The following is a 20,457-nucleotide window of genomic DNA, read 5'->3' as shown; positions in this document are numbered from 1 at the left end:
CTGTGTAAATTGCCTATTTGGTTTTTGAATGTTATATCAGTCTTGCAATAATGTAAACAATGCGTCAACTGTAGATGGCAGTGAAAGTGCGATAGCGTTAAAGCTCTCTTTAGCATATTGTGATGTTAAATGATTTTTAAGCCTTCTTCCTTATTTATTATATATATTTGAGAAACTATGGCGTTGTCTCAAACACAAATAATGTTGCGTTCAAACAAAGATGACTTAACAATAGTTACCTACCATCAAGAAAAAATAAAGCAGTGTTGTACAAATACATTGTTTTAGGAATATTTTATCTGTTTCTAACGTGAATTAAATGAAACCTGGTAATTTCGTACCACTTTATAAATTATTCATTTATTTAATATGAATGTTATCCATTCATTACAGATATGCCAGGGCGGGGAGGTTCCCGAGTCATTTTATCTACAAAACACAGAGCTGCTGGAACACATGAAGACAGTCACAATTCCAAAGGGGGATAAGTTACACTTAGAGTACAATGTTGAGAAACAAGGCTCTATCCTTAGGTTTGTACACTGATTTAATGCGACGGAATATTCATGCCCTTTGTGACGAAAAAAAGAAATGAGTATCTAAGCGTGATGTTTGTTCTTTTTCTGATCGAATCATCATATCAGTTCATTATATATCACACTATGTGATACAGAAATAAAGGCTGTCTTAACATATTTTTTTTTCTTTTTGGTCGAATCATTCCCTTTGTTCGTTCATAGGGAAATTTTAAATAAGGTTAATGTCACTGCTGCTGCATTTGTATTGTCCCAAAATCAGTATTAAACATGTAAGCTTTGATGTCAAGAATAATGCATGCTTCAGACTAAGATATATCCTTTGCATTTTAATGAAAGTGAAAAAGAAAGACAAACGTGTGGAGCTATTTATATGGTACATGTAAGGAAATTATGTTTTTGACGCAAAGACACGGCCTTAATGTTTTATCAATAACGTGGGTCAAATATTGGTAACCTAAGTAAAATACATGTATACAGCCGATATTCCAACTGTGTATGTATTGACACCCTTTATGTTACTTTGTTAACGCTATCTTCAGCGAGGCATGTACTGTTTTGTGGTGTACTTTAAGCTGACGTATTTGCTCGGTACCTCACCCAACTTCTTAATTAGCAGAAAGTGATAAGGTTTTGAGATACAGCCTTTGTCGTATGTAACATTAAAATCTTTCCCTGTAGATGGGAGTTCCAGACGGATGACTATGATATTGGGTTCGGCGTTAGTTACAAGGAAAATGGCCATTTGACACCGATTGTGCCTGTTACACGTGTAAACAGTCACGTGGTAACAGAGGACGGCAGTGTTACATGTGATAAACTGGGAACCTGTAAGTATAGATGTAGTTTCACTAAAAACATTCACAAAGTCAAACCTGTCTATAACTACCACATATGGGATCAAGACAATGTAGACTTTATACATGTAAGCAAGTGGTCTTCATACACATGTCAAATCGTATTGACATGGTCCATTATAGTCTAAGTTGGTGTTATTTATACAGATGTAGTCGCAAAGACAGGGTTGACTGTATTATATATTCGTCTTTAACTTTTTCTATCGAAAGGAAATAATGACTGACACTAACAGGTCTCTGTGCTATTATGTCATATGTTAACATGATTTACTAATATTTTCGGTACACATGCTGAACTTCGTTAACTCGATATTCCTGTTTAATTCGAAGTGTAGAACTTCCTATTATATATGTTAATTTCAAAAGTCGAATCATTAAAGTGTTTCCACGTTTCAATCGACATCGAGTTGAAAAAGTTTTTATTGCATTTGCTATGCTTCAGTGATACTATGAGTGTTTCTCCTTTGTCTCCCGAAGACAATGGTAGAGATACAGCTATGGTAACATTGAAGGAACACTCATTCTCTTTGTCTGTAATTAGTGATGTGTGTCTTATGTGCAGTAAAATTCAACATGTGTGCGTCAAATGTTCATTTCCTGTTTCAGATGTAGTAATTTTCAACAATAGATTTAGTTGGTTTAAATCAAAGAAAATTCATTATTCTGCCGAAGTCTTCTTTATGTCAACAAGTACAAGTATAGGTGTTCGAGAACCTTAAGTGTTGGTATCGTATTCTTTTGAGCATGTGGTGTTGTACGGTGTTAAGTTTGTAACTGCTAGGCAGTACTTCGGAAAACGATACATTTCGTGCCTCTCGATTTATAATGTTGTATATTTTTATGTCATCAACTGACTACAGAATAACGTAATTTAAAATTTAAGTTTGAGCCGCCTTTCAATAACGGAGATAAAAGGAAATAAAAAAATCACATTACATAGACAGATTAATCAGATTTTTTATCTTCAAATATTGATTAGTGAATTCATAGGTAATCTTGCATAATTAAAAAAATGTTTCTGAATAATTCAATCCTACTTTAATTTATGAAAGTATGAAGATTACAATTCGTTTTGTATGTTTTGCTCAGTATTCTAATTTGTTGTGAACTTTGTAAACCTCAATGCTATTTCCCGAAGATCATAGAAAAAAAAACCTACACATATCAATCTTACCTAACGATGATGTTAGTTCATTTTGTTGTATTTGTTTAGTTATTATCATTTACTACGTTCACTTCTTGTATGTAATTTTGATGTTTTATATTGTGTTTGTCGTGTATATAGATACACAAATGCACAAATTATAATAAGCACATTATTAAGGGTAATTACAGGAACTGTTGTAATGAATATATATACTATTTAATAAAAATCTTATTTTATATGATATTGGTTACATCTATACAAATGTATTTATTATCAGGCCGATGCATTTTCTATAATAGGTTGTACATTTAAATAAAAATTGAGATTGGAATATACTATGGTTACCATGGTAAATATGATGAGTATCGGTTAGAACACTATTATGTTTGCTTCGGTGAAGTTCAATTTAAATCTGAAGGAATATTGATCAATGGATAATTAAACAAATATTACATTGTATCCTATTCTGTATTTGACAACTTTTATAGGTCTTTAATTTTATTTACAACACATTGTTTTTTATATTAGACAACAAATGATGACAAGCGAACAGTATATCTAAACTTGAGTTATTTACCATTATCAGCTTTATAACTTACACAATCCTGAAACTAAATTTCACAATTGTTTTCTAGTTGTTTGTTTTCTTTTCTTTTCTCCAGATTGTCTTTGTTTTGACAATAGCTTCAGTTGGACGAAGGGAAAACGGGTAAATTTTATGGCAGAAGTTATCGCCCCTGATGATACCCTCATTAAGTCGGAGATCAACGAGCTGATTGAAATCGGTGATTGGCAGTCACTCTCGGAGAAGTTCGAGACAACTCATTTATAACTTTTGCTTCTATATAACCACAAAACTACGCCACCGGTACCTGGAAAATAATACTGTTTGGATTTATTAACTAGTCGATAGTTATAACTTATCATCAGATGAAGTGCGAGGGATATTCAAAATGGAATTATTGTGCTGTTAAAACAGCATGAAGCAAGTGATTATCAAGGATAAAGAGAAATATAGTGATGGAGAAATTCGTTTGAGCAAACTTTTTCACCTGATTTCGACATGTATGTTACAATATGTTTTAAATATACCAATTTTGGATATTTTCGGAGGAAATGACCTACAATAAATAGATCTGATAAAGCGATACAGGATTCTGTCGACACAACTTTGCATCTGATGATGACATTTTGTAAGACATTATAGGATTATTCGCACTATATTTGACGGATTACAAAACTTCGTTGTTGTCGAAGAATACATGGTATATGAACAATGTACATATTAGCCACAGAGGTTTTAGATAGGGGCATTACCGCTGGCGCCGATTGACATTTTTATTTATGATCAAACCGTGGTGGCATTTCTGCAAAACCAAGAGGAGGACTCAGTTGCTAAACAGTTTTTGGCGATTATATTGTTTACATTTGATTACTAACTACAATATACTACAATATGTATTTTCCCCATAACAATTTGTACATGAGATGTGTAAAAGTCCCTTGTAAACGCTTGTTCTCGTCGTATAAAAGTATACTATTATGCTCATAAAGAAGTAATATATATATAATGTACCGTGTGAATTCATATATGAGCATAAACATGTAGGTATGGACAAATACAATATCTGTGCATGCATTGCTTATTTCGTGATATATTATGTGTACAAATGTAGCATCAACGTTACGATCGACAAAAAATTGTCGTGGTTTTGTTTTAATTGCTTAGCCTATTTATAGCTTAGAATTATAATAATGAGTATGATTTCCTTATCTTATATCACTCTAATACAATATCGATTTATTTCATAAAGTGGCAGTTATACACAATGATATCTCATTGTCAAATGTAAAGCTTTTAATCGGAACTGTCTCTTCATGTGAGACTCGTTGTGTTAGTTATATATATGTAATGTATTTAACCTGTATTCTCTGTCTAAACTTGAATACTATTTAGCTAATTATATTTTAGGTCAAAGTATAAATATAATGTTTCGTTAATTCTCTTAACAAAGTATGTTCATCGTACATCGAAAACTGTCATAAAGTTTTATTAAATTATGCATAATTATATCGTTAAAATGCGTTTTGTTGTTATTTGCCAATCTAGTGAGTTCAAATATTATTATTTTATTATATCAAGAGTTCCAAAATTCTAGTGAATACGCATGTATATCGTTTTTGGATTACAATAATACCAAGAATAACACAAGAGAACCAAGTTGAATGGAAAAAGTCTATTTTTGTAATTGAATTATTTGTTGCGGGTTTCATCAGAGTTCATGAAAGGGTAGATTTCGGATAAGACAGAGTCGACTGTATGTTATGCAACAAGATCCTCTAAACATATGTTTATGCATGGGGTCAAAGTATAGATGAAAGTAACATTTTCATGGTTTATGTGACAATGTCTCTTCGGTAAAACAAAGAACTCCGATGTCATATTCAACAGACAGGTGTAGAAAAAGCTATATGTATAACATCTGAGGATCACATTATGGTATGGTTTATGCAGATTTGCGTCCTATTCACAGCTAAGTTCATTTTAAGGATGATCTCTGTTTGAAATGGGTAGATTGTGTTTATGTCTTTGTATGTTTTGGCTATGCGGTTTCGTTGTGTTGTGCGTCCTTGCAATAGCAGAAATGTTGCCCTTATTTATAGTGCTACCTCACTTAGACATAAAACCGAAGACACCGACCGACTCGTGTACACTCCAAAAGGTCACAGTGCACACAGTGCAGGTACACTGTGTATTCTTTTTGTTTTTGTTTGATGGTTGTTTATCGTCAAGTAGTCAAGATTTAGGTTACAACCTCTACTCGAGACTGTGCCCTCCTCCTTTCTCCACACGGAATGACAGGTATACCCGATTTGTCCTAATTCCTTTATGCTGAGCGGAAGCGGAAACTAACACTCTAAAATATGGTGTGTCTAAGTGTTTAAGTGACAGAACCCAGAACCTTCCGCAAGGGGACGAACGCTAAATGAAATATCAAGAAACACACAGATATTGTTATAAATCTTTTAACTTGTTCTCGTTTTTATTAAATACTGACTACTACTTCAGCGGTATAGCTGTTGTCGAATAAACATTACATACAAATTAGAAACACGACGCTTATACACATTCAATGAGGGGAACGTATTCATTTTTTACCATTTCTTTTAATTATTTTCACGTAAAATATATTGCTGTGTCTATTGCTGATATGAGATTCATCAAAGCAGAAATGATAACGTTTACAACACACATGGTCCGGCTTGAATTGATACGTCATCCAAAGCAACTGAACTACCAAAACTCTCGCCGACTACATACTCAAATGAAACCTACAACAGAAAGGGATATATCCACATTTTATTACAATGTATTAAATTCACTGAATGGATTTTGATATCATACAATGATGAATAAATATAATTTTAAACAGACATAAAAATATGATGTAATATATACAAAAATATATAATCAATTGTTTGTTTATTTAGTTTTAAATACAGTACTGTTAAAGATCATATACACATGTATCCATTTATAATATAATAGGTGACAAACAAAATATACTGGTGAAACAGTAAGTTGTGATAATAAACCCATCCCTATTTTTTCCACTGTTAATTGTAATTTCTACACGAACGAATTTTGAAATAAAAACGGAAAAATGTAATTATCAAGCATCACATATGAATTACCTGGTAGGGATCCACCGACTGAAATGTAGAACTATACTCTTGCCAGGCCATCTCCACACTGTCGACGTATACCGTGAAGAGTTTCTCAGTGTGAGTAGGAGATCGGAGGACTACATCTAGATGGGAACTATCTCGACCAATACCTCTGACCCAGAACGTCAGACATTGGTTCAATGTGACATGTATGGGATATATTGGTTTCGTAGTGATTATCGCTGTGTCGCCGATACGGTTAAATCGTGTTGTCTCAGCTACGAAAAAATGACCCCTCCCTAACAAAATAAGAAAAACAGACACGCTCTTATATTGTTACAGATTAAAAATTTGGATTGGTTTAGTTTATTATGTTAACGTCCTATTAACAGCCAGGGTCATATACATATTGCTTAAAAGGATAGAAATAAGATATTCACATAACTTTACACAAAAAGGAATTGATTCAATGTATTAAAATGTTTATATTATAGAGCTAAGTATAGATGTCATTGCTACAGAACCTGTAATCGATGTCATCTGAGCATGTAAATGCTGTTCAAGATTATTGACACATAGTTTTGGATGTTAATTACATTATAATTGTTTATAAAAATGCATAGACAATACAGTACAAAGTCAACGCTATCTTATACATAATGTACCTAGTTTGGATTTGGCAACAAGAAATCTGGGGTACCCGGAGAAAAACACCGACCTATAGTAAGATCTTAGCAATTGCCCCTAATGGGCTTAAAAATTCGCCTCTGCTACCGAAAATATGTCGGAACATCTGTACCACTTGGCGGTCCCTTGAGGCCAAAACGGTATCTTGGTGTTTTGACTGCAGTGTGTTACAAAATTCTTTACAATTCAACGAATTTTATATATGTTAACTGTAGACCACTGATAAGATAACTGTACACCTAGGGATACATACCTTTAAAACCAGCAGTGTGATCCACCATTGGCCGCTGTGGAAATCGACCCTTATCTCCTTTAGCTAATACCCAGTTGTTCGTATCATTACGTTGCTGCGTAAACCCACAGAGATTTCCTTCGAACGTACAAAGGACAGGTCTCTGTCTCCCTTTACAAAACAAATTTACATTACTGAAACATATTGTTCGTGCAGCATACTATCAATCATCGAGGAGAATTGTTAACCTTCCAATCACTCCCGAGAGTGTTCAGGTAACACTTAACACCTATAGAAAAAAAACCCAAAAGAAAACAATGTTCAATATCATTGGATACTACGTTATAGGTTTTATAGCCGATTATATCTAATGTCATCCATCATTCTTTTGTCTCTCCAGTATAATCAATAAACAGTAATAATATTCTATGTTGGGTAAGACAGAAGAGCATTGTTATAAGCAGCAACGGAGAAATTGTGGAATATATTAAAGTGGACAATAAAGAAGGCAATTTGAATAACGCAATTATGTTACCAAACATCCATGAAGACTTTGATCAAAGACAAGAACACAAGAACATTTAAAACTGAAATCCATTTTGGAATCCTTTATGGCCTTACAGAAAAAATATTAATGTGATTGCAGCGTCAAAATCTCATATTTGAAATATTATCTTTAAACATCATAACTGTCATTTTAACAAACTAACAGAAACCCCTTACTTGCTTTCCGTTTGGTAGTTTGGACACAACTGGGGAAATCATCGGACCATATGGCGAAAGTCGGTTGGTCTACACATATAACAGAGGGAGAACCAATAAGATTGTAGCTTTGGTCACACTCAAAAAAGATAGCATCTCCAGCAAAGTGAGAGTCCCCTATCAGTCGACCGTGTCCAGGTCTCCTAGGCTGTATGCAGCTTTTACCTGTAACGTATTTATTTATTTATTTTATTCTCAATGTATTTTCTAGAAGGACCTAACATATTGAAATCCAAACAGAGTTTTCCTATTCAGCATCAATATGTCCAAAATTGATGATCGGCCTTTTCATTGTCGATTAATCCAACCTTTTAGTGAATATGGTGTCACAAACCATCACGTCAAAATACGAAACCACAATTACCAGAAGGTGGGGCTGATCGGGTCGGTATATCGAAATCGACATATTAAGTTGTTATATTGATCGTCGAGAAAAATGTGTAGAATATGTCTAAATTTGGAGGACACCTAATAATGGATACCTTTGAATTGTCACTGTGGTAAATCTGATGATCGTACCATGTGGTACCTAAACCCCTAATAGCGACAGACTCGCACGGTTCGTATGTTTGCAGCTCTATTTCGGCCTATGTAAGGCGAAGAGGGATATGTATTTTGAATGTTTGAATGATAGAATGGTCTAGGGGATCACGTGACTTACGGATGTTCTGGTTGATGGTGTAAACCACGGTAAAGCCGGTTCCTGTCGTCGTTTCGTCTGTTTGGAATTTTAGATACATTTTGTTTGACGAGGACAACACAGACGCCGGCGGGACAGTACCACAATGTGCCCCCAAAAACGTCGCGTTGTCGTCAGGTCCATCAAATAACTGAAAAGACAGAATAGGCGTTCTACAATAATGGGAAATAACAAAATATCGAACAAAAATTAAAACAATGAATAGGCAACTACCAATAAATACCTTCAATTACTAACCCTTCATGATTAATGTACAAAGCGGAGCCAAATATGATGTATTTCCCCCACACCGATAGTTTTATTCCAAGGACTTTGGCTTGACCACTGAACGTATATAATTGTTATGTTGACAAATGGCACTAATTCATGTACCACGTGAAATCCGATAATATCTCTCCCCAGTGGTGATGGAACGTAACTTTTTGTAATTATCCCACTGAAAAAAACGTTAGAGCGCGGTATATCATCTTTTGACGGCATTCCATCACCAATAGAAGCAATAGGCCTTCACAAGCGTTATCAGTTATCACGTGGTACGTGAATAAGTCCCATAGAAATTAATCAAATGAACCACTGTTAGTCTAATAATATGAGTCCTATATCGTTCAATGTAAGTTTACTGTAGAACTGTACTAACCATTAGAGCGTCACTCATACAGCTGATGGTATACTCCAAGTCTATACGTGTAATTGACACTGATATTGTATGGTCCTTATTAGCCGTCACGATCTCGTATTCACACCTCATAAAGTTATCATACACCCCGACATCAATTATACCGGAAGTTCCTGGCAGACCTGTGTGGTACTTCACTCCACATTTGGTGTCCGCTACAGTAGATAAAGTATCGTATTGATATAGTACTGTTTAATGCTATAATATAGTTTGGTTGAGTATGTTTTCTCATCTCTCGTAGACTTTATTACATTTCAGATGGTGCTTGAGTAGCACTTTCAGCAAAATCGAAATAAGTAAAGAATTTTAAAAGTGTGTGCAACAAATCCATTTGTCCTGTCCTGGATATCAAATACGTATTTTAATATTACTTAATCACATTAGAAGTATGTTGTGGTTTTAAGATAAATAATGATCAGTTAAAGTGAATAGTCGGGCAAAGAAAACCAGTCTAAATGCGTTCATTGGCCTTCCAAAAGTTCTCACATATTAATGCGACGGTCAAGGTCTGCTTACGTTTCCCAGTTCTGACCATTAAAAGAAAGAAAAGGTGAAAACATTGAAAGCGAGGCTGCGTGGAAATGTAACCACGGGCATAGTCAGCCGGGAGGACGTCTTAGGATTCCTATACTTTATTCTGAAATCGCTAATTGTGATATTAATTACGGTAAATATATCAAACTATCTAAACATGGAAACTTGACAATTAAAATTTTACCTGGACAGGGCTGGATGTTACAGTCTTGTATCTCATTGCCAGATCCAGAACAGGTGGCGCCCTGACCTACAGGTGGAGGACTGTTGCAGTATCGATAGCGGTACTTTCTCCCGCCATTACACATCTGCGTGCATTGAGTCCAGTCAGTCCATGGTCCCCAGGCACCGTCTATATCTGTTTTATAACGGGAAAAGATGAAGCTAGTATGTAAGATCAAATAATGAATATTCCTGAATGGTTTTTGGTTTTCCATGTCGATAGTTTAAGAGTCATGGTTTTAGATAAAAACCGATCATAGCACAATGTTTCATAAAACTTAGCTTTAATATCAGTAACAAAGTGTTATAGAGTTAAGTCAAAAAGAGATAATTGCATTGCTACACGCAAGATTTAATATTATACTAGTTGAAATAAATAGCGACGTTCGAAGTATAGTCGCAAATTACCTCAGTATTCATACGCAAAACAAATGATAACTTGCGAATGTTAACTTAATCAGTTTTTTAAATTCAAACTTTCATTCAGTACCTTGTTGAAAGGTGTAGACATTCATGGCCGTCGGACTACCCTCCCCTGTATAACTACATAGTGTGGACGGTCCATACTTGTAGAACGTCTTTTGTGCGTCTGGTCCAGATAAACACACGCCGTTATTGAAGACAGCGAACACTAAGTGACCAGAATCTGACGCCACATCAGCACATTTTCTGACGGCTCCTTCGCGTGTATCGTGCTGGTCCAGTAGGGTCGGGTACTGACCTTCCACAGACGGAATAGCAGTGTTTGTTACGTTGTTACGCCAGCAGCCCAGAGTTGATCCAACTGAATGAAAAACAGCGTAAATGAAATGTGATGCTCATTAATCATTTTAAATGTACCCATAATACATGTACAGGACTATTTCTGCGGGTCTTAATTATCGCTTCTGGCACTTGTACAATTATATAGACCTTATTTTTTTAGAGAAAATAAGGATAATTTTTACGCCTCTGTCAAGTCCGTATTTGCATATTACAGAGTTATCTGCCCTTGCATTTAGATATTGAGTGTGCCGTTATCTGTTTGCGAGCGAAACATCATACTTTTCAGATGAAACGACGTTAGTATCACTACAAATGATGACGTTACAATGGGATACATTGTACCTACCTGCAAGGGAAGTAACTCTAACATACAAAGACAGAATATCTCAAGACAATGCCTTAGTCGTAAAGTAATTTTGTTGCGTTGTAAATGATAGCTTACAATTTTGCTTACATGTTGCTTGTAAATAATATATAAAACATTATGAATTATGAGCTGACAACTTATACAGCGTACCCCTACATCCCGAAATGCATCCTCTTTTCTCTTCACTAACACCCGGACAGCTGGACCGCTGGTTACTGAAGCAGAACCGGTACCGAGTCCTCTGACACTGCAGATTACAGAAGGACCATACAGACCACTGTGACCAACCTGATGACGTCACTACACTTTGTGTAGAATGAACATTGCCCTGTGTGACAACATGTGATGACGTAGGTACTGGATACGGTGTAGGAGGTGTTTTTGGCGGAAGCGTTGGATGAACCATTGTCGTCGGGACAGGATATATGGTGGGTGGAGAGTTAGGCCGGGATGGTGTAACAAATGGTGTAGGGTGTAGTGTGGTAGTTTGTGTGGTGGCGGCAGTAGAGCGTGGTGACACTGATAGAGGTCCAGGGATATCTGAGTGTAAAACATTGATACATATAGCATCTTAAAGGAAGGTTTATTTCATATGATATTTTACAAAATGGATCTGCGAGCCTTGGCTAAGCAGAGGCAGCCATTATGCCCGCCGTCATATTTCCTGATGTCTATTTATTCTTTCTGTCATGACGTCACAATGGAATTCCTGACTGGCACAGCCAATACTAATCGCTCCAGGGTTTATTGCACTAGTGGTATAATATACATTTGATATCAGACGGTATAATATTCAACTGAACTGTGTAACAAAGAAAAATCGCATCGCTTTCGGAAGGTCAGTGTGGTTTCAGCTTAAAAACTAACACCTACTGATAATTATAACATGAGATATGCTATGATTTTTTTTTTCATCAGTCCTTTATAATAGTATATGGTCACGTAAATGATGATATTCTCATTAATACATTGCCTAGATGGTCTTCAGGGTGGTGTCATAATTACAGCTTAAAATTAATATTATTTTGAAATGATGGTTTTAACATTTTGACAACCCATGCCTTATATAACTCTCAGGGACTATCTACCAGGGCATTATTACACAAGAATGACCTTACGAATAGTTCATGATTGACTTTATAGCTGATGACAACGTGAATTTCATTATTAATTAATTTTATTTAGAAAATAAAAAATACAAGAAACTATCTTTGCCAGAGTTCACTAGTTATCAATACAATAATCAGAACAATTGCCATGCTTACTACATACCACATCTATACAGGAGATGGATTCGTTGAAGGTCAAGGTAACTAAATCCGTCCCGCTGTCCAAGAGTTGCCAGAGTCATACGCGTTGGCATGATGGTAGGGTTGCCATTGGCGGAGAAGGCTAATTTTCCGTAGTGTAACACACTGCCATAGTCATACTGAACACCCAATGTATCCACCAATCGGCTGTCAAGTTTGTCAAAATTGTGTTCGGTACCTACAATTAGAATATGGCAGATCGCGATTAATTACATGAAACAAAGAGACCAAATTGTAATAAAGAAATGTTTACCTCCATGTGCGGAATAAAGTCATGATTTTTCTATTTTTATCATTGTCGTTTTTAGCAGCAAAATCACCCTTAACCATGCGAAATATGACCGCGTATAGTTACTGCACATACTGGCCCTTCGTGGTTGTCTATTTGTAATACTGTATAGCAACTTATTTTTGATACCAATTATTTCCGCGTCATGCTTAACAAATATTCCACGGCGATGTGATTCCATTATAGAGACGGCGCATGGAAATATCTCTCCATAATGTATATATAGTCAAGCATGAACAGACACTATAGATGCATACCGGTACTTGAATGATGATTGACCTCCAATTATTCTGCACGGCGAAAACATTCAACCTATCATGGTATTTAAGTGAATTTACCTGGTATAATGTTTTCAGTGATGATTTGGACCCATGCATCTCTGTCTGGTCTAGTCTGCTCGTGGAAAAAACCGAGCACATGCATGAGTTCGTGAATCACAGTTCCTTTGGTCGTGAGACAAGCAGATAGAAGAGATACATTCTGGGCCCCTCCCACACGTCCAATCTTAGAGTAACATCTGTAAACGATATATAATTGCATCATATATGTGCTTGTTGTGCAAATTAGTAAACATATAAGTTATCAACTTTATTATATTACATCTATTGAGAAACGTATTAAAAGTTATTTTTATTTGATGTATCTTAGAGTAGCAATTGACCAGAAAACCATTACCAAAAACCATATTATTCCATACCGATATAGGTTTTCTGAAAAGCTGTCGAGACATGTTTGTGGAACATACGTATCTATTTTTCGTTCTTATCATTGCGGATACAGCAAACATATACCAAAAAGTTTTATCTGACTCATTAATGGCGGTTTATTGAACCCTTTACGTTCAAGTATAGTGTCATTATGGTATTCTTTTATAGGAAACTACGATAAAGGATATCAATGAGTTAAAATGATTACATTCCATCATTACATTACACAGGTTTCTATATTTTATTACATTTCAAAATTAATTATCAGGTTTTATGGTAAATATTATAAATCATGTAGTAGATTTACTATTTGACCGGTCAATAGTTTGACCGTTGACCGGCGTGGAACGTTGCATGCACTTCATTGTTGATGTCATAATTAATTGGTGACATCATAAACACCGGCGAGCCGGAACGACCCAAATACCGATATTCTTTCGGCAAAAGTCGTTCTCACCATAAGCTCAGTGATAAGTTTAAGATTGCGGTTCAGGTAACAAAACAGTTGTTTCATGCCTTTTCAGGCAACAGTCAAAACTCTTTTGCCCCGGTGTTTGTCCCAACCCTGTAAACTGTTTCCCTCGGCCTCGGGTTGGTCCCTACACTTCGGTAAAAGAGTCTTGATTGTTGACTGAAAATTCATGAAACAACTGTATAATATTGAGTGAAGACATTAATATATAAAACGTTCATATTTCATAATAATTAAGTTGCAATGAGAAGTTAAAGATGATCCACCGCCAACAGAACATGAACGATACCTATCGTTTAATCAATAAATGATGTATAATCGTGTTTATGTGTCTAATTAACACAAACATGTACATAAAATCATTTATTTAGCTTTAGGTGCATGCGCATTTAGTACTTAATTCCTAATAGGGCATAGTGCCATGGATTTTTTCGGGACGCAATTAATCAATTTTAATATTTTATCTTTACTCAAAATAAGAAGCTTAAACATTTTAATGTTGGTAATGCTGTAAAGTAAGTAAGTTTTGTAACTGAAGAAAGATAGTAATTTGTCTGCTTCTGTTTTGATAGAGAAAAATACCGTTTGTCGGCGGTGGAGCATCTTTAAAATTTGAAATATGAATTCCATTATTTACATTGTATCAGGGCCAGGCACCATAAAACTTACCCAGACAGATTTGTACTCAAGTCTATATAAAATCATATAATCGAGTAAAAAATCTGTCTTTGAGTTTTATGGTGTCGGTCCCATGTTCTTATAATTCTTCAACTTACCCATCAAGTTTTGTCAGGCGTATGTAATCTACCTCGTTTGTCCGAGGAACGAAGCGTATGCATGTCTTTTGGTGATATTCCTCTATCGCAGCAAGAATGACCTGCTCTTCGCTGGTATCTTATGAAAGGAACAAAAGTCCTTTCCGTTAGAATAACAATATGCATGTTAGTTAATGATGTTTTTTACGTCTCAATAAAGGAAAATCACTATGTTACTAGACAAATGCAGTTTTCACATTGGTGGATGTCTCCATCAGGACTTTTTTGGGTTTTCATGTCCTTATGTTGTCACGTGACCATCGCTGAACACTTCATTGACATTGTTAGGTATATGTATTCAGAGCACACCGTCATTACATTGTTAACGCGCATAAAGCGACAATTTTCCAATTAATTGACTACATGATTTTGACAATAATTTGCATTATTGGGAAAATTTACAGCACTGTTTGATGTTTGACAGTAACGTATAATTTCTTTAGGTTTACACTCGCATGTTGTAGATATTGAGATTGAGTAGCGGGGTGTTCTAGGGTGATTTATGAAATACGTGTTAATGATAATGTCTAGATAATGAAATTCTTTATATCATGGATTGTACGAATGTTGCATGTAAACCAACAAATATTGGAAAAGATGTTTGAAGATCATTTAAAAAAATGACATAAAGAAAAGCAGAGTCGGCTATAGATCTACAAATACATCCATAGTTCCAATACCTGTTACACAATCCGGTCGATCGTTGTCATGACGCCTAATCCCGGATGGGATGCCGAATGCACTGACAGAATAAATTATCAATTCAACCTTTTTTTTCGCAAAATATTTTCGGTTGTCGGATTACTAGATTTTTATTTCATAACATATCAGCAATTAAAATATGACAAAGTCAAAAGAACTCCGATGTAAACAAATAATCGCTTCCCGTCAGTAAGTGACACGGTAGAACCCGTAAACATGCAGTTTACATGAATAAATAATGAACATCGAAATAAAATACAACATTAACCAACCATACGTACGAAGACTAATATTCGTTTTCACTCATTTGCTCTTTCATAACTTGCAAATGCGATACGTTCACAATATTTCAAACAGGTATGCTTTTGTAAATAATTTTTTTTTGGATAATTTATAATTCTTTGTTTAGGTGTTGTCATAGCTAAACTACATTGTTTCCAATTTCATCATTTCGCAAAAACAGATCATGTGATGTTTCACGGAAAAATGACGTTAAATGTTGCCGCTGGGAGTAATATAGCTTATATTAAATTCTGCTTACTCCGCGAAGCATGTCAAAGCTCAAATTGCAGTTCGCACACTCTTGTTGGAGAATATTAATGTTATTAACGGCTATGATATGTAGTTGACACCAGATTACATAATTAAATATGTACCAACACTGAAATGTTTTTTGGATATGTATGACAAAGATGTAATATAACCTGTCCAATATGAAAATGTTGCCGTTTTTCCCGTGAGATATATCATTTCCATTCACGCAATCCTCCAACAGGATATATTATCAACCACATTGTAATAACTTTCATTAACTTTTAATTCTATTTTAACTTTCCGAAAACATGGCAATAAAATCGCTAGTAACATGTTAGTTAGTTAAGATCAATTGTTCATTGAATCATCTTTTTAAAATATGAAACCATATGAATACAAAGTAAACCAGAAACCTCCAATTCATCCACACACAAAAATCATAAAGTATTATAGAGTTAGCACGGCGAATAGAAATAACGAAATAGAAAATGAATATAAAAAATGAAAACAGCTAAATCCTTTGCAGTCGTTTGTAATGCTGGGTTGAAACTGAGTTTATTTCCATTCTGTTCGTATTTATATACAGTATTTTATAACAAAAAATATTGTATTTTGTGTTAAATTATAGCGTACAAGTGATAGAGTTACGAAAATCAAATGAGAGAACGAAATATCATAATTCAAGTATTACTATTAAAAGAATGATTTCTTAAAAAATATATACAGCGAAAACCGGTTATATTGACTTTATTGGGGGTAATGAAAATCTTTTCCAATTATCTAGATTTCAATATAACCAATAAAAATGACAAAGAACATGCGTGAAAATGATATTTTTTATATTGAGCAATATAACCGCTTTTAAATTAAGTGGGTCCCTCTGTACTTTTGGAAAAAATCATTGGAATATACCCATGGTATGTTAAGTCAATTATAGAAAGACACGTTCACGTAAAGTTGTAACAACGCTGTACATATGAACTCACCGAATAAAGCATCGATGACGTATGGTACAACCCTAGTATTCCAAAGCCGTTGTTTGTTTGTGGTAGCAGTTCGTGTCTATAACAATAAAATATACGCTGCCTGAAAAAGTGTTCTTTTCAAACAACTTAGTTTTAATTATAAAATACTGAAAAAGTACCTAAGTTTTCGTGACTGTCCCAATAAAATATATGCTGACTGAAATAGTGTTCGCTTCTCAAACAAAGAAGTTTTAATTATAAAATACTAAAAAAATACCTAAATCCACGAGACATTGTGTCTATCGCCATGACATACCATGGTGACTTAAATAGTGTCACTTCTAAAATAAGTTAGTTTAATTATATGAAATACATGTACTGAACACGTGCCTAAATCAAGATTTATTTTTGAGATTACATCTTAGTTTGATATTGGCCAAACAATGATATTTGCAATGTCTATGTTACATTTACCAGATCGATTTAAGCAAAATTTATTTTGACAAAATGTCTGTAATGTTTTAAAAACATAGCTACATGGTATTTTTACTCACAGTTGGGTTAAAACCGTCGATATCGCCTTGATATAAATTTAACCCAGCAGCTGTAAAACGTCATGAAGGAAAATCGTTTTCAATTTCACATATATCTACCTCAAGGTGATCAGAATAGGCAGCTTTCGAAATTAAAAAGAAATAAATTTTTAACTGTTAACTTGAAATTGAGATTAGTGAACAATATTAACAATAATTTGACATAAAATATATTATGTCTATATGTGTATTATGTTTTAATTTAAAGCAAAATTGGAACATCGTATGATGATAAAAGAACAATTGCTTAAGTCACAAACTATAAAATAAGGATAAAATAAACAAAAGCGGTTGAACGAAATTGTTCAATGTCCTGAATCATCATACAAATCTATGTAATTTCCGTGTTTAGACATATATAGTGTAGTTGGTAAATCCCTAAATTGTCATTTGTTGGTGTTTAAATTTCCTGACAAACTTGCGAGTTGTCCTAATCGGTAATATAAACAGCTATACAGTGATTTTTCTCTTCAAACATTCTATATGTGCCATAACTAGGCGAAAAAGTTACATTTTATGTTATGTTCATTAATATATTGAAAATCATATGGTTTGATGTACAGACAAATACGCATAATGCCTTATAATCGATAGTTTTCACGGATTGTATGCACTGTACAAATCTTGTTTTTATGCCTTTAAAATGTATGTTTAGATGGAAACATACCCGCAGAAATTACTTTATAACTACTTATATTACTGATAACACTGTCGAAATGTGAAATGCTATTTCAGACCACAATTCGGCTTCATACTCTCATCGTATGTACTCATTTCACTACATTGTAGATGTAAATATAAATACTTCAGCATTGCTGCCGCAAATCACTTTCAGTTCGTATTTTGTCCTTTTAAACTTAAAACCTTAAAAGCTCTTTTTTATTCGTGAGTATGAAAAATACGGCATATATAACTTAAACACATTGCTGCAAAGAATGGCGCAATCAGTATAGCAATTACACATATTACCCCGGGGAAATTGATAACAATCTCATTAGCTAGCTAAATTTTAAAAAATGGGAAGTTCTACAGAACGCGATTACCCATCCCCCATTTATGATACTTTCAGTTTCCCATGTATGAAAAGATCAATCGTTAACAAAACCCATATCTGACTAATATTTTTTATCCTTGATTATATTACTTACCCATATTGGCTCGATAGATGTAGTCATATGCCGTTGTGTCTGGTCTGCCATCAAGCCAATGGGAGATAGAACGCAATTTCTCTAGAACATTGATTGCTGAAATATCAACATACACATATGTTTTCATATTTCTTCCAGACAATGATAATTATAAAAAAAAATGAGTTGCCGATCAATTAAGTGTTTGTAGATGTGATACATTGCAACATATGGACATAATATTGTAATATATTGTTTTAAAAAGATGTTTCAATCTTTAAAGTCCCACTACCTTTACGGAACGGCTTTATTTTTTTTAAATGGGAATGTAAAACGATATTGATAATTTTGATAATGGAGTTGCAAAAGTTATTAGCTTACCGTTAATACTACACTCATGATCACCTTTTTGAGCAGTTTAATTTAATTAAATTAAATATTATTTTTCATCGGTAGTTTTGTATGTGTATCATGTGTAAGATGAGTTACTACTTACATAGTGTTCCGTGTCGATGGTGATGGTATTGGTGCAGCTGAAAAAGGACCAATAATGTGTTTTATAGGAGAGATATAAAATTTGATATAGTATTAATTGATTTTAATTAAGTTTAATCGGTGATATTCACAGTGGTATTCATTTTAATTTTGTATAATCATAATATAAATTGATGAATGTAAACTTCTAACAAGATCTTTATTTTTCGTGTTAATGAAAATATCTTTTGAGATATTTTCTCAGCTCTAAAAGACGCGACATATAGCATCAAAAAACTGACACATATATTAGTTAGATGCAGCAACATCATATTCAATCATAATAATTATCAGAAATATATGTACGACTCAAATGCCCCACCTACATACATTATATTTCAAAGCGGAACTAGATTCGATGACACAAAAAGGTCAGGAACATTGCTTATAACTCATCCCTAATAGAATGCAGACAAAAACTTGGAAAATAAATAATATATATATTCCATACTTACATTCAAATGAAAATTTTCCACTGCATCCATACTCCAAAGTAAAACGTATGTAAGAAATATTAATCTCATGATGAATTGTATACAAAAATATATAAAATAAAACAGCTGCAAAAATACTTATATGTTATTCCGGCTGAACATGGCTAATGTGACCAATCAGTTTTCAGACACCTGATTTTAACTAAAACACTCCCTTCTGACGTATACCGGTACGCACGTAGGGATTTATAATGCCAAATTAATGATGTTTTATTTTCTAAATATTTGAGAAGCTAAATGAGTGTGTTATTTGATTCGACCGGAAGTTCACATCTGACCGCTAGATAACGGTAGCGATATCGGACCGGATTCCTTTACCATAAAATCGTCATTTGTCTCTTTGCAGGTATTACTCGTTATCGTTTTATGTGCCTTAGGTAAATACTATATATCATGGTTGTGCTGAAAGCAACAACTTCGTATAATAGCCCCAAATCGTTTGAATTCCTTCTTAAATTGGTGTATTATATTGACGAATTCACTTGAAGGTTATTTTTCTAAAGCATATGTATAAAGTTCATGAATAAGTAAATCTGCCCCACTATCAAAGGTTCCGTTACTACAATTATCAAATGGAATGGTAGACATTTAATGAAGACATTTTCTGGGCCAAATACCAAGTGAGATTTGCCTACTGGCAACTGTATAGTTTTGTCTATAAATTCCCATGATTAAAATCTATTTTGTAGTAAGTATTTGCCTGATTAACAAGCTGTAAACTACTTTGAAGTTATCCCTAATATACCAAGGCTTAGTTTGAA

At 34.2% G+C, this 20,457-nt stretch overlaps 2 protein-coding genes across 5 annotated transcripts in view; one reads left to right on the top strand and one right to left on the bottom strand.

Moving 5' to 3' along the window:
* LOC138331788 (retinal-binding protein-like) overlaps nt 1-4,616 on the top strand; it is a 31,128-nt gene extending 26,512 nt beyond the window's left edge. For all 4 annotated transcript variants that reach the window (XM_069279559.1, XM_069279560.1, XM_069279561.1 and 1 more), the window contains exons 12-14: nt 394-533; nt 1,218-1,366; nt 3,203-4,616. In XM_069279559.1, the coding sequence (XP_069135660.1) occupies nt 394-533; nt 1,218-1,366; nt 3,203-3,372 (459 nt within the window). In that variant the 3' untranslated portion in view covers nt 3,373-4,616. The remainder of the gene's footprint in view (nt 1-393; nt 534-1,217; nt 1,367-3,202) is intronic.
* A 937-nt stretch (nt 4,617-5,553) lies between these two features.
* Nucleotides 5,554-19,791, bottom strand: LOC138330897 (uncharacterized). Its single transcript, XM_069278384.1, has 17 exons — nt 19,658-19,791; nt 19,165-19,201; nt 18,690-18,785; nt 17,503-17,552; nt 16,970-17,045; nt 14,709-14,826; nt 13,092-13,270; nt 12,427-12,642; nt 11,305-11,694; nt 10,513-10,806; nt 9,985-10,158; nt 9,228-9,421; nt 8,552-8,720; nt 7,852-8,055; nt 7,150-7,299; nt 6,237-6,508; nt 5,554-5,873 (listed from the first exon to the last, which is right to left on the bottom strand). Exons 1-17 carry the CDS (start codon nt 19,724-19,726, stop codon nt 5,784-5,786), a joined length of 2,778 nt encoding a protein of 925 aa, XP_069134485.1. The 5' UTR covers nt 19,727-19,791; the 3' UTR covers nt 5,554-5,783.
* Between the last annotated feature and the right edge of the window lie 666 nt (nt 19,792-20,457).

Source organism: Argopecten irradians, chromosome 9 (assembly GCF_041381155.1).
Source record: "Argopecten irradians isolate NY chromosome 9, Ai_NY, whole genome shotgun sequence".
Lineage (NCBI taxonomy): Eukaryota > Metazoa > Mollusca > Bivalvia > Pectinida > Pectinidae > Argopecten > Argopecten irradians.
The sequence above is the reverse complement of the archived record's forward strand: the minus strand, read 5'-3'. Positions and strand labels throughout refer to the sequence as shown.

What these genes read in the sequence shown, in the direction of transcription:
- LOC138330897 (XM_069278384.1), bottom strand. Translation starts at nt 19,726, where the DNA reads ATGAGATTAATATTTCTTACATACGTTTTACTTTGGAGTATGGATGCA. An exon ending in CCATCTCCTGTATAGATGTG is followed by an intron (nt 11,695 to 12,426) that starts GTATGTAGTAAG and finishes TTTTACACTCAG; the next exon opens with ATATCCCTGGACCTCTATCA. An exon ending in ATGCATTTCGGGATGTAGGG is followed by an intron (nt 10,807 to 11,304) that starts GTACGCTGTATA and finishes TTTTTCATTCAG; the next exon opens with TTGGATCAACTCTGGGCTGC.